The sequence below is a fragment of the Lissotriton vulgaris genome, chromosome 5 (genome assembly GCF_964263255.1).
Source record: "Lissotriton vulgaris chromosome 5, aLisVul1.2, whole genome shotgun sequence".
NCBI lineage: Eukaryota > Metazoa > Chordata > Amphibia > Caudata > Salamandridae > Lissotriton > Lissotriton vulgaris.
In genome coordinates this window covers 1,603,862,045-1,603,882,766 of record NC_141693.1, presented here as the reverse complement: position 1 = coordinate 1,603,882,766, position 20,722 = coordinate 1,603,862,045, and the positions used below count along the sequence as shown (strand labels likewise).

Below are 20,722 nucleotides of genomic sequence, written 5' to 3'. Positions count from 1 at the left end.
GTGTCATTGTTAGCGTTGTGTAGCAGGTAGTCTTGGATAGTGTCCTGAATGTGTTTCACCACATCTTTTCTGTGCAATAAAGTATCCCGAAGATGCCAGACCCTTGGGGGATAAGAGGCAGGCGGTAAGGTGAGGGTGGTGGTGACTGGTGCATGGTCTGAGAGCGAGAGCACCCTATCTCCGTCGAGGTGGACAGAGTGCAGACTGGGCTAGTGACCAAGAGATGGTCTAGCCTGGCATAAGTTTTGTGTGCATTGGAATATTAAGAGTATTTCCTGTTGTGCGGGTGTGTGCGGCTCCAGAGATCGTGAAGATCCAGCTCTGCTAACCGGTCTGTGCAGCTTGAGGAGAACACTCTGTTTTGGGGTGCGCGTTGTGCAGACCTATCCAGGACTGTGTCAAACACCATGTTGAGATCTCCCCCCAGTATGATGTGTCTATCAGGAGTATCCGTGACGTCAGTAAGGGCTTAGTGTAGAAAGTGTTCCTGGCCTTCGTTAGTTCTGTTTATGGACCCGATTGTAAACAGTAGTCCCCAAAGGCAAAGCGGTACGCTAACAGTCTCCCTCTCTGTTCTGCGCATTTATGAGAACCTCCCCTTTAAATGACCGTGCCACCAAGATCGCCACGCCTGCAGTCTTATTGGGGCCTGAGGAGAAGAACTGAGTTGGGAACTTGTGGGGGCGGAGTCTGACATTCGCGGGCCATCAGGTGGGTTTCTTGCAATAAGCAGATGTCCACCCGGGCGTTTTCCAATAGGGACAAAATTGTACGCCGCTTAACAGCATTGTTTAAGCCCCGCACATTCAGGGTTAAGATCCTAAGGGTTGTAGGCGGCATGGTGAACACTGGAATCAGACCTGCTATGCGCCCGGAGGGGTGCGAGACGTTGGAGTGTGACCTAGACTAGAGTGACCGGAACGGAGCACTGGACAACCCACCCTCCCCCGCCCTTCCCCCTCCTGCAGATAGCAAATGAACAACCACCTTTCCTAACCCTCCCTCCCAATCTTTAATCTCCACCCCCCCAACCTTCCTACCCCTACCCTCCCCAACCCCCCACCCCCAAAATGCAAACCATAGTCCCAGGTCTTTCAGAACCAGTTCAGAGCTGTGGTGAAAAACGTCCAGAGGGTAGTGTGGCGGTGGCGACCCCGCTGGCCCCCCCGCCCGTGTGGGCATAGAGCGAAAAAAGCAAACCCCCATTTTGATGCTGCTTCAATGCATGTTTGTCGTGTCCTTGGATACTTCTTGTATAGCAGCCGCCTGTTCCAGGGCTACCGTCGTCTGGTCTGGTTTCATTTCTGCCATAGGGGACTGCCTGCACCCTACTCGTTGCCATTCTCCTCCAGATCTCCACCTGGGTCTGTCTTGCGTGGCCCTCGCGACGTGTTGTCCTCTTTCTTATCCTTCCCAGGGTCGATTCCTAAAAGCGTGCCGGTGTCGCGGAGGGAGGGCAGTTGGTGCAAGGTCCCTTTCCATTTGAAGACGAGCCGGAAGGGGTGGCCCCAGGAATATGGGATCCCATTGTCCCTCAGGAATGTCGTGGCTACCCTAAATGCTCTCCGCTTTTGTAGAGTGATGGCGGAAAAGTCGTGGTACAAGGCCACTGTGTGACCCTGGAAGTGGAGGGGTTGTTTCCTCCGAGCCTCTAGTAGGATCCTTTCCTTTAGAGGGAAATCAGGCACAAAAGCTAGGATATCTGGCGGGTGAGCAGATGCACGCCGCGCCGGGCCGACTATGCGCTCTGTCTATAATCCCTGCAAATATGTGGACACGCTGTTCCCTTCCGCTTTAGATGGCACACCCCGGATGCGGATGTTGTTCCTCCGGGAGCGTTTCTCAAATTCTTCCGTGTGTGCTTGAAAGTCCACCTGCTGCTCCTGGAGACGGATGACCTCCTGCCTGAGAAGTTCCACTTCCTCACTCCGTGCCTGGTCCGCCTCCTCCACCGTCGCTATCCTTTCTCCTAGGCCATCCACATCTCGGCAGAGTTTGCGTTGCTCCCCGGCCAGGTCTTGCTTCAAAATTTGAAAATCCTCTCTGAGGGAGTTAAAAAGGGATTCAAGGAAGGACTTGGTGATGGGTGCCTCGCTATCGTCCTCTCTCGTGCCGCTTGCTGACACTGGAGAGGATTGGCCCTGGTCTCCTTTGGCGGCACCCTTAGTAAGCATGTCTGGGATTGTGCGGGTCCCCATACGCCCCATGCTGGCCATCACGTCCTCCAATTCTTCTGGGTCCAATCTGAGGTGACCAGCGGCGGCTCCCCAAGGCAGCAGGGTGGACCACCACGTCGTCCGTGATTCTGTTGTATCCTGTGGGTCTGCAACGGAGAGCCCTACCACAGAGGGGCAACCCCTCCACCGTCCCTGAGTGTCCCTCGTTGGAGACCGGGCCTCCTCCTGTCACTGAGGTCTTCCTGCAACTACAGCCATGCAGGCTCCAGAGCCCGGGTCCAGAGTATCGCGGAAGGGTAGGTTACCTGCGCTGGCCCACGTGCACCCCGTGTGCTGTCTCCCGGGGGCACCACATCGCCACCGCTGTGTCGGTGTTGGATGTGGGGGCCTGCTTGAATGTGCCCTTAGAAATGTCAGTGGCACTGTGCTGTCCACCAAGCTGCTTCCCACAGGCTTTAGGCCGGGCCCTCTAATACTGTGGCCCCCACGAGGTGTTCCTGGGCCCCCATCGACTTCCCTTCCTGGTTCGCACTGCACCCACCTCCATTCTGTGAATTCCGGGTTGCCCTGATGTCTCCCGTTGTTCCACGTGTGACCCGCGACAGGGTCCCTGCTGTGTCCTCTGCCGGAGCCCAGCGTCTGTCCTCTCTCTTGCCTGCCGCCTTGACGTTACGGCTCTCGGCGCGGACTCACTGCCCCAGCAAGGCGGCCAGGCACTCACGGTCTCTTTGCGCCTCTCTTCACCCCTTCGGTGCTGGCCCTCTCCCTGAGCGGCGTAAACCACGTGGCTGGCAGTGACCCCAACACCGGCTGGGGGGATTCCCCCGAGGTACCAGATGCGCTGTGTCTTACTTCCCGTCAGCCCGGTCCTCAATGTCCTCTTCTTTCGGCGCCTAGGCCGCCTTTATCTCCCGGGCCGCCGCAGGACTGCGCCTTTCCACTTGTTGTAGGCTCCAGACCAGGACCTCAATTTTCGCGCCTGCTGTCGGCCGCCCACCGATGGCCGCTGCTTCCGCCGACGGTCCGATTATCCAGTATTAGGGGTGTCTTTCATAGATTCACATGCCTGAATCATTCCCCGTCGTCGAGACGGGGGTCTCCGGCCATATCCACCCGGACCTCCGACGATTTTCTCTTCCACTGAGGCCTGGTATGAGCTGATAGCTTGCAGGATTGTAGTGAGGTCGGACCCTGGAAGGGATGAGCCCCCAGTCGCCCCCTTGACTGGGCCAGTGTCACTTGTGGGGGTGCTGGTCCATTTTGGTCTGGGTCTGGGTGGAAGGCGCTTTGGAGGCCCGGTCTTTCCACATCGTAGGTGTCAGTTGGCACCTTGGCCAGTCCGCCTGGTAGTATATCACAATGTGTGGTGCAGGCGGGGGGAACAGAGAAGGGTGATATGGTGCTGAATAAGGTCAAGCCACCTGGCCTCAGTCCACCCCACGCCCTACCCTGAAGATCCAGGAGGAGGGTTTAGTTGTCTTTGACCAAGCTCTTTGAGGGTGTGGGTGGCGGCAGCAACCGTAGATGTTAAGAGGGTTGGATAGACAAATTGGAGCGGGGGGGGGGGACGCGGGAGGGCCCCGAGCTGTGAACCCAGTCCCCTCAGTTGCGAGTTGGTAGCAATCGGGCCTGTAGGTCCAGTTGCAAGGAGCTCCGGGAAGGGAGTCAGAAGCGGGAATCTCAGGATTCAGAGCCCAAGCAGGTGCAGCTAGGCAGCAGGGGTTCTGCACAGTCTCTCCGCCCCGTACTGGTTGACCCAAGACCCAACTCACCTCCTTATCAGCCCAGGGGATCTCCGCTTCTTGGCTATAATGTGTACTTCCAGCCCCAACAGCAATCACTGGGCCTCGGTCAACGCGGATCCTCCAATGCGCTGGGTCTGCTGCCCGTGGGGGGGGCAGCATAGTGTAGGCTCTCGGAGCGTCAGTCGTGTTCCCTGCTGTTATGGCTGCATGATTCACTAAGACCCAGGGTAGGCCGGAGGTGTGTCCGCGTCCTTAAGTGGAAAGGACCTCCCACTGTCCGTGCTTAAGGTGTATTTACGGGCGCCTCTAAGGCCTCTCCGCCCGATCGGCTCCATCATCAGCGGGACGTCAGTACAGAGGGCGGAGGAGGCAGAGCTGTAGAGTTCACCACAGCCTGCTCCATTTCCCAATTCATGGGAGTAGAATGCGCCCGGGGAGCACGGGCCGGGCGGGCAGGCTTCTTGTCACCGGATCAGGTTCCCCCTTCGGGCTATGCTATGCAGGGTCTCAGGGCCTCGAAGGACTCACTGCCGACATCCGGGGGTCCCACGGCCGATCCAACATCAGCAGTTGGGCCCGGCCAGGCATCCGACCCAGGGCTCTGGTCGCCTCACTCTCTCGGCAGCTCCAGCTTGGTCAGGAAAGCCTCGACCGGGATCAGGTGGCAGGTCGCCTGTGTCTGTCCGATCACTCCAGTAGGCGAGCAGCGGGTTGTCCGGATGCCGGGTTCGGGGGCTCCGACCACACTCCACGCAGACTCGGGACGGGAAACAACAGGCAAAGTCCAGGGTTCCTGCATTTGGGCCGTCGTGGGTCCCAGGCCTCCTCAACAGCTCCCAGTTCATCTCAGGTTCTGTGGCGGGTGCGATTGAGGCAGTGTGGGTGGCTTTCGATGACTGCTGGGGCTGGTATGCCGGGCCTCAGACACCCGCCGGCACCAGTCTGGGTTGTGCGATGCCTCTGCCAAGGCCTTGGCACCAAGAAGCTTACGAATGCGGGCGTTTCAGGGATTTCTGACACTGCAGGTTAGTGGTGCTGCCTTCACAGATCGTCTTTAGTGTTTGGGGCATAAATATACCTTCTCATGGCTGTGGATTATTGAGTGGAAGATGAAGGGGTCCTGAGCACTCTTAGAGTGCGACCGCCATCTTGACGCTCCTGGCCACGCCCCCGAACTCCTAACATTTTAGGAGGTCAAATTAACTGGTATCATTATATATATCAAAGTGGAAAGGGTTAATCGATGGGACCCTTGCATCACATGGATGTATTAGTAGGATTCTCACCCACTAATACCACCAGTGACATGCTTCATCATTACATCCTCACCCACTGCACCTAGTGTGAGTGGGTGGCCTCAATGCAGTTTGTAAGCCGAACTTTTCCTAAAACATAAGTGCAAGTTGGTAAAGGTTTCAGGATCCTAAACTATGCAGCATAAAATTTTGCAGCACACAATTTCATTTTTTTTCGGCATTCTGCAAACACAGTGACGTCACAACAGCAACAACAGTCGCGTAGAGAACGATCACAAAGTACATCGTTCTATAGGCAGCAGTGATTCCACATGTTACAGATAATGCATATAAAGAAACATCGTGTTGCTTCTCAATACACCGAGATAGCAATATCCACAGCGATTTAACATAGCACTCACAGTAACATCCTCCATTAAGTCTAACCCATAATAGCCCTTCTCCACTAATAGGTGAGCTTGGGGGTCCTTCTCCAGACTCTTTCCTTTAGAAACCAAGGGAAATTTGGAAGTGGCACCACATTTCCGCACACCAGCACTCCTTTTGTGGGACCATGTAAGTGAGTGCTTGGGTCTACTGAGTGCTTGGGTAAACAGGATAATATAGCGCTTTCCTTTGGGTCCTCTCCCTTCCTTTTATGAAGAAACTGATACACACTGTGTTTTGTATTCTCTTAGTGTGAGACGGCAGGGATTGCCCCACCCCACTACCTCATGAAGTTTGAATTTTTAGGAGTCATGTAGGTGTCAGATATGCCAAACATATTTTGAAATACACTAGATGGGCATGCTTAACACTACTATCTATTATAATTTAATTGTATTTGAATTCATGTTTGTGTGTATGTATGTGTATGTATATGAGTGTATATATGTATATATATATATATATATATATATATGTTTATATATATATATATATGTTTACATATATGTTTACATATATATATATGTGTGTGTGTGTGTGTATATATATATATATGTATATGTCAGAACAGGTCCCTACACGTAACTAGGGAGAACACAAAAGACTCGCGTGTAGGAGTCGTTTATTGGCGACGCGTTTCGACCAGACGGTCTTCTTCGATAGCCAACCAAACAAAACATACAATCACCTTTTTAAAGTGCACCAGGAATTAAGTGAACACAGACATAGGAACACATCCCAAGGTTAGAATTACAAAACCTGTGTGGACTACAAAAGATATAAAGAAAAGACTAATTGATGTGACCATGTCAATCATAAAATTATATGCATGATGACTGCTTTTTGTACAATAATCCATTGCAGTTAAAACCTGGAAAATATACTGATTAAACGACTTCATTCAAATAGATTAATTAAATAAATGAAATTAAATTAAACGTGCTGGCCAAGTGGTCCTCTGCCCACATCAACACATAGGAAGTATTACTCCTTCAATTTACACTTCAAAATCGAGTCAGAAAACCACACGGTTATAGGCCAAGTGGCCTCATTTCATCATTTGGCCAATACATATTTAACAGTGGTTGTGGCCAAAAAGAGATAAACCTCAGATCAGGCCAAGTGGCCAAAGGTTTTCTGGCTATTGCCTTACCCATAACTGGGGTGTTCTGGGGACTACCTGCAAGAGTTTTGTCTCACCCCATCAGAGGAAGTCTCCAAATTAAAAGGTAACCTGGGAGGTCGGACTGTGTTAACGGGGGTGTGGGGACATATATATATATATATATATATATATATATCAACAACAAATGGGAGTCCACCAAATGGAAAAGTCACACGGGAAGGGTTTCCACGCACCATCACTGGCAGTTGCCGCCCACCACAGCCAGCGCAGCGTTCGTAATTGCAGAATGCCAAATGTTTCAAGCCGAAGCCCTTGATCACCGGCCTGCAAGGGACACAAAAAGGCATACATTTATCTTAGGAACTTTTATTTGCTGATAACAGTCCCGCCCCAATGGGCGTGAGCAGACATGGCATCATGTTAAATGTAGTCCATCTGCTAAGGAATTGACGTTCCAAATATAACCCAGTGGCTTGGGTGCCTGGAAGCCCCGCCGCGAGTTATGCGGCCCGTGTTGTTGGGAGGACCCGGCATTCTTCGTGGACGAGTGGCGCTTGACAGAGTGTTGTGGATATAGCAGTGAGCGCTGCCCTGTGCATTGACATTGCCCCACTTGGGTTTTATTCTCACTATTTGCCAGCGACAGCACCCACTGGGTTTGGATTAATGTTCGGACTGCTAATACCACAGTGCCTTGCAGCCCACGTCACAGGAGGTGTGAGATCCTGTGGAGGTGTTCCGAACAATGTCGTCATTGGTGTACTTGTGAGGGCCTCTGGATGAAAGAGTAATTTGCGAAACGTGTCAGCCTTGTTTTGCAATGCTTGCGGAATGTGTGTCACCAATGCTGACCTTGCTGTATGGGGATCGTCACCGTGAGGGCTTTCTCACCGAAAGGCAACTTTTGATGGTGTAAAATATATATATATATACACATATAGGCCTGGTTCTGCCGAAGAGAAACGCACAGCCATGCTTGAGCGCCAGGCATCCCCGCATTGAACCACACCGTTTGAAACCGGCAACGGACTGAAGGGGAATGCGGTGCTCCCAGGGACTGGACTCCGGTATTTGGCCCTCTATCAGCTCTCAAAGTTGGCTGACAGTGAGGGAACTCGCAGCGCAACAAGCAGAAGAAAATTAATACCCACTGGAGGGTTTGAAAAACAGAACATTCGCTGGTGGAACTACAGGTCCCATAAGGCAACTTCAGAAAGGAAGAGATTCCAAATTGGGCGGAACCTTCGGAAGGAGGTACAAAAAACATTGTAAACTCACCTGTGGCAAACTGACGTCTGAATTGGAAGAGGCATACCTTGGAAGAAGTTTCTTGTAGAAACGAAACATGTTGGTGAAAATGCCGTATCTTTTGGTTCTGCTTGCAATAAATTGAAAAAGATTGAAAAAGGCAAGTTCGTGTGCGACTCGTTTATCCTCTGATGGGGATGTTTGTTGGAATATATATATCTATCTATCTATCTATCTATCTATCTATATATATCTATCTATCTTGTTTGTTGTCTGGGAGCAAACCCACGTGTCTGCATGCCCCAAAGAATCTGTAGAAAATCTACAGATTTAGTTGGTCCTGTATAACAGGCTGAAACATGTCGACCTTACTGAGGTACAGATGTTAGTGGTCATTGTACTCAGAGGTAATCACACTGTTTATATCGTAGCTAAGGACCCTTATTAATAAACAAGAATTTGCTAATCCATGTCGCATTTTTCTAGCCCCTCTGTATTTACATAAGGTTTTGTGCGGTTCAGTTGGGGCTGGGCTCATGAGGCTACCTTATAGAGATTCTGTTTTACCTTTAATTACGTATATTTGAGCTCGTCTTGAAAAATTTGAGGTTCATCTCTACACCACCCCTGTGCTGTCCCTAAAGTACTGCATGTCTTTTACGTGGCCTCAAGTTGTTTTTTTCTCTTTTAGATCAAGGAGATTGAGGATTTAGGGTTTAGAGATAAGGACCAAATCTTGCAGTCGCTGTACATCGGTGCTGGTGATGTGGGACGTGCAGTGACAGAGCTGCAGCGCCACCTCCTTGAGCCCTTCCACACCCGACTCTGGCAGGAACATGAACCTGAACTATGCTTTGACACCACTGATAAACAGGTTACCCATGGTGCTATGATATGTCAACACCCAGCTATTTGCACAGCTCTCTACTTTCTTACTCTGCTCGTCTTCATACCTAACTGCCACTCTCCAGACTATTTCTGCTTTGTTTTTTCTGTCTCCCTCTCACTCTCCACCAGCCTCTTTCCCCTCACTCCTCTCTTTGACTATGTCCCTTTCATTTCCTCTGTCACACGTTCCTCTACTCCATGCCCTCCACACATTCTGTCTATTTTGTTCCTTGTCTTGCCCCTTTTTTCGTCTTTCATACCTGCTGTCCCTCTCCGCCCCAGTCCGTCGTACTTCAAAATCTCCAAAAAGCTATCAATGCAAAAAAACAGCAGCGGACCCTATAATGCCGCACCTAAAGTCCAGTTCCAAAGTTAGTCCTATTTCTTGAGTGTGTATTTTTTGTGTGCTGCCAACCCCAACGCCAGCTGCTGTTTGGCGTTGCTGTGCTTTCCAGATCAGTTAGATGGTTTGTTCGATGTTTGTGGGGGCGCACCAAATAGAAGTCCAAACAAAGTGTTTCATTTAGGTAGTAGAAAAATTCTTTATTTATCTTTATCCACTCTTAAAATACAGATCACCAAGTAGTGTACAAAAAGGTCAGCCAACGCGTTTCACTCCCTACCAGGGAGTTTCTTCAGGGCTGAAAATACAAAAAGACTAACATCAGTTTTCTGTGTTAAAAGTTTTTACACATTTCCTATTTCACAATTTATTTTAAAAATTTGAAGGACACATTTCCTCCATAAGAGGAATTGCACAAAATACAAAATTTGGGGAAAGACTACTAAAGAGCTATTAAAAAAACACTCAACACTAGCTCACATTTGTACAATCGTATAAAAAACCGCTTTCTGGTTGTCACAGAACCATCTCTCTAAGAAGTGCCACCATGGAAGGGGGCAGAGAAATCTTGCATGGAAGACCATAGAGAGAAATGGAGAATCAACAGCTTTTTATCAGTGCCACAGGTGGTTCTTGTTGGTTTCCAAAACCTTCAAGATTTAACACGCTTCAAGATAAGAGACAGCCTCAAACTGATTTAACATCATGTATCATAATTTCATTAACAACACATAGTTCCCTGTATGCTCTTTGTCAAGTCATATCATCATGGTACAGTTTCGATGTATATTTTCAAGAGGTTTTTACATAATATGCTTTACCGTCATATTCCTGTCCATTATAGTATGGATTTTTCAAGGTTAAGAGCAGAAGGAAAGGGGGGCAAGGGCAGTTGGAGAGTATTATCACCTGAGAGAAAAGAGAGGAAATAGAGAGGAAATCGATATGAGCCTGGTTACTTTTGTGGCATATGTCCTTTCCCTGCTGTTATGCTGTCTTGTCTTATCTATACATCATAATGCTTTTTACCTTATATTATTCCTATTCCCACATGTATGTATCTAGTATTGACATTATAATATCATAGCACAGCTTCTTACCACTGCGGTCTTTTCTGCCAGCGTGGGGTGAGGTGGTTCCCTTTTTTCCTTTTTTCAAACTATTTCCTTATCGGTCCTGCACTTACTTATTCTTATATCGATCTGTTCAAAAAGAGAAAGTGTTTAAGGCACCTACATCCAATGGGATCTTCTGATTTGTTAGTATTTATATACTAATCTTAATGCCTACCTTTTTCCAATGTAGTGTATTTCTTCCCTTATATGTCTCCACGCTTCCAATGTTGGCAGTTGTTGCCTCAAATTAGTTCAGGAAATCCAATTATTTCTTTCCCTGTCCTTGTCTATATGGGGTCGTTGTGATACTAAAGAGTGGAGAGACCAACAATATCAATTAGCCTATCTCAATTGTACAAGATAATTCTAAAAAAGAAGAAGAAAGGGGAGGATAAGCCTTTTTATTGGTACTATATTAGAGGGAGCTCTATACAAGTATAGCCTCCCACACACAAGCCTGATTAATTTCGCTATATGCTTTGAGTAGCAGCATTTTATTTATATATAAACCCAAACAGAAGTTGTTTTTAAATTAGTCTTGTTACAAGACTAGTCAGTATAGCCCAAAAATTGAGGTGTTAACATTCTATACATTTTATACATGTTGTCACAAGCATCTGATATTTATATATATATATAGCGCGGAATTCGATTATTGCCGCGGAATGTAGCTTAAAGGTTACAATTCCCGTTGTGCACTCGCCTATCATATGGCAACATGTATCGTATATTGCGGGTTTTGTCACAGCATCACGTTGGTATGCATAACGCTGCCTGTGATCCCCCCAAGAAAATCCTTCCTGAAGTTTAAACTATTCAATAATGCACTCGTATAATACTTCCCACAGCGCCTTTTTTCCTCAAGAGTTCTACATTCAACGGAGCCCTCACATATAGTATTATCACAAATAAACATATAAACATTTCGCGATAGTTTCTGTCCCGCACCCGCTAATGCCTTGTAGTATCCGGAAACTCGGAAGAGAACATTTATTTATAAGCTGGGCAATATAGAACCCCTATGTTAGGTCCCTTCAATTGGACATTCGCATGTCAGTTACCGCAGCGTTTTTTAGGATTAAACATTCGACGGAGCCCTTGCATAGGATATTGCAATAAAGGAGCATATTTCAAAAGTATCTTAGCCCGCATACAATATTAGCCTTCAGTGTCCCAAAAAACCCGGACGAGAACAGTTACTAGGAAGCGGGGAGTATGGACCCCCTAAGTTGGGTCCATGAGTCATTCAATCAGGTGTGGGCTGGATACTACTGACTCGCTGGGCAGAGCGATGGCTACGATGGTGGCGGTACGACGCCACGCCTGGCTGAGATCCGCCAATTTTTCGGCAGACGTCCAAAACACTCTTATGGACATGCTGTTCGATGGCCGTCGCCTCTTTGGCGACAAGGCAGACCACGCGCTAGAGCGCTTTAAGGACTCCAGGGCTATGGCCAAGTCCTTGGGCCTCTCGGCCCCGCGCCAGCAACCAGGTGCCTTTCGCTCCTTTCGTGGCCACGGAAGGGGTGTCCCCACACGCGCCGGCAGCCACTCGCCGCAAACTGTCGTCCAGCGCGGCGGCGGCCGTGGAAACAGACGTGGAGGCGGTCGGGGAAACAGGTGGAGTCAGTCCACACCTGCCCCCGCGGCATCCACCTCTTAACCCTCCTAGTCCGTGCTTTTCGGCTCATGTGACGCCAGTGGGAGGCAGGGTTCGCCATCACCACTCTCACTGGCGCACTGTCACTTCGGACAGGTTGGTGCTGCAGATCGTCCGAAGGGGCTACTCCCTCCCCTTCGAGACGACCCCTCAAGCCATGCTACCGCAACACCACCGCGTATCGGGGGATCACTTGCGGCTCCTGCAGGAGGAAGTTTCGTCCCTCTTGGCCAAGGGGGCCATCGAGCATGTTCCTGGGCCAGAAGTAGGACGTGGTTGCTACTCCCACTACTTCCTGGTACCCAAGAAGGGCAAAGGGGGCCTACGCCCTATCTTGGATCTGAGGAACGTCAACGGCTTCCTCCGGAAGGAGAAGTTCAAAATGCTGACTCTGGCTCAGGTCTTAGCTGCCCTAGACTCAGGAGACTGGATGGTAGCGTTGGACTTGCAGGACGCGTATTTCCACATCCCCGTCCTGCCGGCCCACCGGCGTTACCTGCGGTTCACGGTAGGCCACGGGCACTTTCAGTTTACCGTGCTCCCCTTCGGCCTTACCAGCGCCCCACGGGTGTTCACGAAGGTGATGGCGGTGGTCGCAGCTCATCTGCGCAGGTTAGGGGTGTTAGTCTTCCCCTACCTAGACGACTGGTTGTTGAAGGCGGGCTCGCCCCAGACAGTCGTCAGCCACCTCCAGACTACGGCGGATCTCCTGCACCAGCTGGGATTTTCCATCAATGTGCAGAAGTCACACCTGTGCCCCTCTCAGAAGCTCCTTTTCATCGGAGCGGTTCTCGACTCGGCGCAGTTTCGGGTTTACCCGCCCGAACAGCGGGTTCGGGATATACAGGCTCTGATTCCGATCTTCCGGCCTTTATCCCGAGTTTCGGTCAGGTTGACGCTGCGGCTTCTGGGGCTGATGGCCTCCTGCATCCTTCTGGTGCATCACGCACGGTGGCGGATGCGGGCTCTGCAGTGGGACCTGAAGTTTCAGTGGGCCCAGCATCAGGGCAACCTGTCCGACCATGTTCTGATCTCGGAGGGCACTGCGAGACAGCTGCAGTGGTGGCTCACGGACCACGATTGGGTCAACGGCAGATCCCTCTCCCTTCCCCAACCGGAGCACGTAGTTGTGACGGAAGCGTCCCTCCAGGGCTGGGGAGGCCACTTGGGAGAGGCGGAGATCAGAGGCCTCTGGTCTCCGGCGGAGTCCCGGCTCCATATCAATCTGTTGGAGCTGCGGGCGATTCGTCTGGCACTGAAGGCATTCCTCCCGTCTGTCCGAGGGAGTGCAGTGCAAGTGTTCACGGACAACACCACCGCCATGTGGTACTGCAACAAACAGGGCGGAGTGGGGTCGTGGACCCTTTGTCAGGAGGCTCTGCGTCTCTGGCAATGGCTGGAACATCAGGGCGTGACTCTGGTGGTTCAACACCTGGCAGGTTCTCTGAACGCCAGGGCAGACGAACTCAGCCGTCGGTGCTCGATGGATCACGAATGGCGTCTGAACTCGGATGTGGCGCAAGGCCTCTTTCTGCGATGGGGAGAGCCTTGGTTAGATCTATTCGCCACCGAAGAGAACGGGCAATGTCATCAGTTCTGCGCGTTGGAATTTCCAAGGCGGCACTCGCTCGGAGACGCTTTTCGTCGCGAGTGGAGCTGCGGTCTGTTGTACGCCTTTCCGCCTATACCACTTCTGCCCAGAGTGCTGAAGATCAAGCACGACCGGGCACAAGTCATCCTTGTAGCTCCGGACTGGGCACAAAGGTACTGGTATCCCGAGCTACTCAGTATGTCAGTCGATCCCCCGGTTCGTCTGCCTCTTCAGGAGGACCTTCTGTCGCAGCAGCAGGGGACGGTCCTCCACCCGAACCTGTCCAGTCTCCACCTCCATGCTTGGAGATTGAGCGGCGACAGTTGAGGCCATTTGACTTACCTCCTGAAGTTTGCAACATCATTCTGGCAGCCAGGCGTCCCTCCACTAAGTCGGTATACGCCTACAGGTGGAACAGATTTGTGGCATGGTGCACAGCAAAGGCTGTGGATCCCCTCAATGCCCCTCTCTCTGAGGTTCTCCTCTTTCTTCTCTCTCTTGCCCAGCAGGGCTCTGCTCTGGGCACTGTCAAGGGCTATCTTTCAGCTCTTTCAGCCTTTCTGAGGCTGCCTGACCAGCCCTCTTTGTTCAAGTCCCCTATCGTTAATCGATTCCTGAAGGGCATCACTCATACCTTTCCTCCTGTTCCCTTCGTGATGCCTCAGTGGGACTTGAACCTGGTTCTAACGTTTCTGATGTGCGCTCCCTTTGAGCCACTTCACAACTGTCCTCTTCGCCTTCTTTCTTTGAAGACTGCCTTCCTGGTAGCCATCACCTCTGCCAGGAGAGTGAGTGAGCTCCAGGCTCTGTCTTGTAAGCCTCCTTTCCTTTCAGTCCATCCGGACAAGGTTGTGTTACGGACTAGGCCCTCCTTCCTACCCAAGGTAGTCACGGCCTTCCACATTGGGCAATCCATCACGTTGCCCACCTTCTTTCCGCCTCCGCACCCCTCGAGAGAGGAGGAGAGGCTCCACCATCTGGACCCAAAACGTGCGCTCTCATTTTATCTGAACCGCACACAACAGTTCCGGGTGGATGATCAACTCTTTGTTGGGTACGCGGGCGCTAAGAAAGGGAAAGCGGTGCACAAGCGGACCATCTCCCGGTGGATTATCTTGTGCATCCAGGTGTATTACTCCTTGGCTAAGAAGGAACCCCCTGTTGGGCTGAGGGCTCATTCCACTCGAGCCACGGCCACTACAACTGCCTTGGGCCGAGGTGTGCCCTTGCAGGACATTTGCCAGGCAGCTACGTGGGCCTCGTTGCACACGTTTGCAAGACACTATTGCCTGGACAGTCAAGTCCGGAGGGACGGCTACTTTGGCCGTTCCGTCCTCCAGGACTTTCTAGTGTGATTATTGGTTCGCAGACCCACCACCACGTGGATGGTATTGCTGGGGTATCTATTCTAAGGTAAGGAATCTATCACTAACGTGTCTCTTTCAGATGCACAAGTTACTACTTGTGTAACGATATATCTGTAAGAGACATTAGTTAGTGATAGATTCCTTACCGACCCACCCATCCTCCCCGTTCTGCGAACCGATATCTAGGGTTAAGGTCATCCCCTTTCAGGGCCCTAGTTTCTTGGCACCAGTGTTGGTTTTTGTCATGGCTCTGCGCTTCTGGCGCGGAAAAGCTGTGGCTAAGAACTGACGTCAGCACGCGGAGGCGGCGTCTAAGTATTCCGACGACGTTATCACGGCGCCCACGACGCCGACGACGAACGCGAAGCCGCAGACGACGCCTACTGATGCGCAAGGGTACTGCTACGCAAAAGTTTCCGGATCCAGTCTGACGCCTGGGGATATTCTAAGGTAAGGAATCTATCACTAACTAATGTCTCTTACAGATATTGTTACACAAGTAGTAACTTGTGCGATTAGTATATAAATACTAACAAATCAGAAGATCCCATTGGATGTAGGTGCCTTAAATACTTTCTCTTTTTGAACAGATCGATATAAGAATAAGTAAGTGCAGGACCGATAAGGAAATAGTTTGAAAAAGGGAACCACCTCACCCCACACTGGCAGAAAAGACCGCAGTGGTAAGAAGCTGTGCTATGATATTATAATGTCAATACTAGATACATACATGTGGGAATAGGAATTATAGAAGGTAAAAAGCATTATAATGTATAGATAAGACAAGACAGCATAACAGCAGGGAAAGGACATATGCCACAAAAGTAACCAGGCTCAGATCGATTTCCTCTCTATTTCCTCTCTTTTCTCTCAGGTGATAATACTCTCCAACTGCCCTTGCCCCCCTTTCCTTCTGCTCTTAACCTTGAAAAATCCATACTATAATGGACAGGAATATGACGGTAAAGCATATTATGTAAAATCCTCTTGAAAATATACATCGAAACTGTACCATGATGATATGACTTGACAAAGAGCATACAGGGAACTATGTGTTAATGAAATTATGATACATGATCTTAAATCAGTTTGAGGCTGTCTCTTATCTTGAAGCGTGTTAAATCTTGAAGGTTTTGGAAACCAACAAGAACCACCTGTGGCACTGATAAAAAGCTGTTGATTCTCCATTTCTCGCTATGGTCTTCCATGCAAGATTTCTCTGCCCCCTTCCATGGTGGCACTTCTTAGAGAGATGGTTCTGTGACAACCAGAAAGCGTTTTTTTTATACGATTGTACAAATGTGAGCTAGTGTTGAGTGTTTTTTTAATAGCTCTTTAGTAGTCTTTCCCCAAGTTTTGTATTTTGTGCAATTCCTCTTATGGAGGAAATGTGTCCTTCAAATTTTTAAAATAAATTGTGAAATAGGAAATGTGTAAAAACTTTTAACACAGAAAACTGATGTTAGTCTTTTTGTATTTTCAGCCCTGAAGAAACTCCCTGGTAGGGAGTGAAACGTGTTGGCTGACCTTTTTGTACACTACTTGGTGATCTGTATTTTAAGAGTGGATAAAGATAAATAAAGAATTTTTCTACTACCTAAATGAAACACTTTGTTTGGACTTCTATTTGGTGCGCCCCACAAACATCGAACAAACCATCTGCAAAAAGCTATATTCCTTTTAGACCCATTTCCCCCGGTGTTTTTTACAACTTTCGGTAACTAGACATGTGTGCAGCCGCATGGCCTTTTGTGACGTACTGTCTGGGCCTTTGATGCAGCAGAGAGAAAAGGCGAATCTTTATCATTGACTACTTCTTTACTGATGTGCACATTTTCCTCCACAACCAAACACTAATTTTCTTCAACCATGAGGTCTTTGTTATTGGTTTTGCCATGAATGGCACTTCCACTGTAAACAAGATAGCCTTTGTTGATAAGTTCCTCCTCATTGAGGCAGATTCGTGTACTGGTCGATAGTTCCTCCCATCGACTAAACCCTTGCATCACATGCCTCCTTGACTACCTCAGAAAACATTTTGTCAACAGAAGTTACTGCTATGGACACATTGACCATACTTGTATCCTCAGCTTGTGATTTATGGCCTCTGATACAAGCCATCCCTACTCCTCATCTGGTACTCATGAAGTGCCACCTGCACTCCCAAAGCAGATATTGGATGTGGAAAAAAAGCAATAGGGGTCCTTATGGAAAAGCATTTTTACCCAGTTTAAAACCAGGAAACGCTCAGTATCCATCTTACATTGTATAACACAGAAGAATCCAAGGGGAGAGTTCCAGGTATGATGAAGGGTAAAGAAGTACGTATTATGAACATTAGAAACATTATTCACTGTGTCCACAATATAGGCAACTGCATCAACCCAGGTCCCTGCAGACTTCCTTCATACCGTGCACAGAGGATAGCCTTCAGAGACATTGCCTCCATTTCTACTTGCATTCATGGATGTCTAAAGATACCTGGGACAGGTAATATGAAGATAAGGCAGCGTATGGCACATGCAATTTTAGGGATACAAACATACTGGCTGATGGGGGTGGCAGGTTAGGCATCCTTCGGATAATAAGTGATAAGACTACTCTACGGCAAGACCTTTCCACTTAATACATTGCTTAACTAAAGTGAAGCAAATGCTCAATAGATTGATTCAAGCACTTGAATTTATGATGGATCCAGTGCTGGCATAGAACAAGTTAATTACCTTTCACTGCTGTTCTCCAGAGTTATCTATCATAGATTCACACACTACCCTCTCACCTGCATGATTTCCCCATTCTCCACATTTGCCGTCTGACTCACTTCTCACGGACAATACTCTTCTCTTTTTCCAACTTTCCTTCATAGTCTGCTCCCTCTTTCCCTCACCCACTGAATCTTATTCTCGGTCTTTCCTCTTTAGCCCTTTGTCTCTTCCCATCCTCTTCTCATTTTCATTCGCCTGCACTCTAACTGATCGGCAGTCTGCTAATTCTCTGCTGCCTTATTGCCTTTTGTCTTTCCCTCTTACTCCTTTCCACTTACCTGTCAACTCTCTTTTGTGGTCTCCCAAAACCTATGGCTGTTGACTCTATATGCCCCGTTCTCTCTTCTCCCATGCCCACTGATTTCCCAATTATATTGGTTATTCTCCAGGCAACTCCCCTCTCGCAAGCCTGAAATCTACTCTCTTTTCTGGCGAGATACCCTCAAAGCCCGCACTAGCTTATTTCTGTCTCTTCCCATTCCCATGGATTCTCACCTCCTTATCCTGTTTCCAAAACTGAGATCCAATTGTTTGGGTTCAATCCTATTTCAGGGTGGAAAGGAGCTTGGCCAGTGAGGTTACCCTTCCGCCCGCCCCCTCCCGCTCCCACAGATGTTGCAAGAAACCTGGGTGTGATGTTTGACTCCCAACTCTCCTTCAAGGCACAGGTTTCGGTGGTGGTTAGATCATGTCTCTGGAGCCTCTGTATGCTCGTGAAATTCCTGTACCTTCTCCCCCATGAGTCTCAAGTAACGGTAGTCAGGGCGCTGATCTTGGCCAGATTTGAATATGTCCATGTTCCGTAACTGGGTCATCCTGACTACGTAGTCCTATGTCCACAAGTGATACAGAACATGCCAGTGCACCTCATCAATAGGCTCCCTAATTGTGCCTCAGTATATCACATCCGTGAGAAGCTTCATTGGCTTCCAGTGCGCAAGTACATCATGTTTAACAACCTGGCCCACCAAGCCCTTTACAACAGGGGTCCTTCTTGCTTTAATGAGAGGATAAGGGAGTACAGACCAGAAAGACCGCTATGCTCCAGTAGCGCTGGCCTGTTAACAATCCCCTATATCCAAAAACAGTAGAGAAGTGGGTCCTCCTTCTTGGTCAGAGCAGCAAGCATGTGGAACCAGCTGCCTGATCACCTGAGATTAATAACGGATGAAGCATCCTTCAAGAAGGGTCTAAATATATACATTTTTAAGCTTTGGGGACCCAGCCTCTCCTTCTGTGTACTTCTATAGTTACAGAGTGCCGAGTAGCTGTCACTCATTCTTTTTTTTCCAATCCATGTGACACTCCTGCATTTACATCTCTCTCCACTTAATCTTGGCTCCATTGCTCTTCTGACACATCTCCCACTCTTTTAATGTCTCTCCTCATCCTTCACACTCTTTAGCAGTCTCATGCTCTCCCCCTTCTCTTCTGTCCGTATGTAGCTTTTCTCCCCCCCTTCCACTCTACCCATGCCCCTCGCATTGTAAGTGATGGGACTCTTTATTTGCAGAGCCTAGTGCGTCGAATCCTGGCTGTGTTCTCCTTGCCCAGCTGGGGCCGGGCTGAGCTGGTGGTCCACCTCATGCAGGAGCCAGAACGCCGGTGTGAGCTTCAGGATATTGTAGAGGCCGTGCAACAATCCCACGATAAGGAGTTTATCAAGAGAATGCTGACTCAACAGTGCGCTGTATGCTATGACGAGTTGCCGAGGAGCAAGGTAAGCATGAAGCAGTTTCTGCTATGCACACCACTGAGTGACCATGGCCATCACTGTACTGTACAAATGTGCATGCCTCTACCTAACTTTGTATGCATGCCACTGTCTCAATGTGTGATCAAGCACACTGCTGGACTACCATGTAGAGTACTGCTTCTTGTTTCAGATGCAGTCCCTGACGTCATGCGAGTGCACCATCTGCCCAGAATGTTTCAAGTTACATTTCACTATTGCTGTGAAGGAGAAACACATCAAGGATATGGTGTGTCCTGAATGTTCAGAGCCTGAAATCAATGATGAGGGTGAACTGCTCAGCTATTTTTCCACCCTGGATATTCTGGTGAGTATGGATTGCAAGGGCAGGGTTGGTGAGATATTATGGAATCCAAGGGGCAACTGCTTATCTACTATTTCACCTCAGGCTACCCTTATGCGAATGGCGAGGCATGATGTGAAAAACAGATGAGGGTTGGGAGGCACTTCATGAGAGGTTACTTGTTCTTTCTTTCATGTAACTGTCTACCCAGAATTAATACAGGTTACGTTGGGTATTATTGTATTCGTTGGGGAAGAGGTTTGATGAGGGCCAAAATGAAATACCTTCCTAATAATCTACAAATGATGTTCAAAGAGCTATGCTTTACTCTAGTTTTCCAGCCCCTCTGTTTAAAAATCAGTCCGCCATTACACACGTTTTTGTAACTATTGGAAAAGTATGGACTAAAAGACACAACATTGACTCTGGTTATGTATGACCCCTCCTTAAACGACCAGAAGAGCCACTCATTTTCAAATAGCATTTCAGTCACTAAGTATACAGTCTGCTTGCCTTTGAAAATTAGTGGGTTTTTGACAAGCACAAGGGGTTCAAACTGACAAAGTAAAACTTAACGGGTTTGTATCCAGTTCTGCTTACTCTAGAGTATGGGGTGGCGGATTCGATGACTAGACCCTAATTTCACGGTTTGCAAATTATACTAACGAGAACTTCTGTTTCTTGAGAGCAGACCCTAATTTAAGCCACTACAGAAAAAGGTTTATTTTGAAGTCCAGCAGGACGAGTGCCTGACCCTGACCCATCCTTCTTACATGGCTGCTAACTTTCTAACATCAGTTCCTGCTATTTGCCTCAGTGAAGAAAGACAAAGGTGTTTTTACCTTTCTCAAAGTCGTTGTTTTTCGTCACTTCTTGGGTTATTTTATGCTGGAAACCGCCTTCCTGACTAAAGGCATTATCGTGCAATTCCTTCAATCATGTGCATGCTATAGGCCAATAACGTAATGGAACACTTTTG

General features: G+C 48.8%; 1 protein-coding gene across 3 annotated transcripts in view; it reads left to right on the top strand.

The window, feature by feature from the left end:
• RNF31 (ring finger protein 31) overlaps nucleotides 1-20,722 on the top strand; it is a 628,898-nt gene that overhangs the window by 383,381 nt on the left and 224,795 nt on the right. For all 3 annotated transcript variants that reach the window (XM_086923745.1, XM_086923746.1, XM_086923747.1), the window contains exons 11-13: nucleotides 8,670-8,852; nucleotides 19,221-19,427; nucleotides 19,594-19,767. In XM_086923745.1, the coding sequence (XP_086779871.1) occupies nucleotides 8,670-8,852; nucleotides 19,221-19,427; nucleotides 19,594-19,767 (564 nt within the window). The remainder of the gene's footprint in view (nucleotides 1-8,669; nucleotides 8,853-19,220; nucleotides 19,428-19,593; nucleotides 19,768-20,722) is intronic.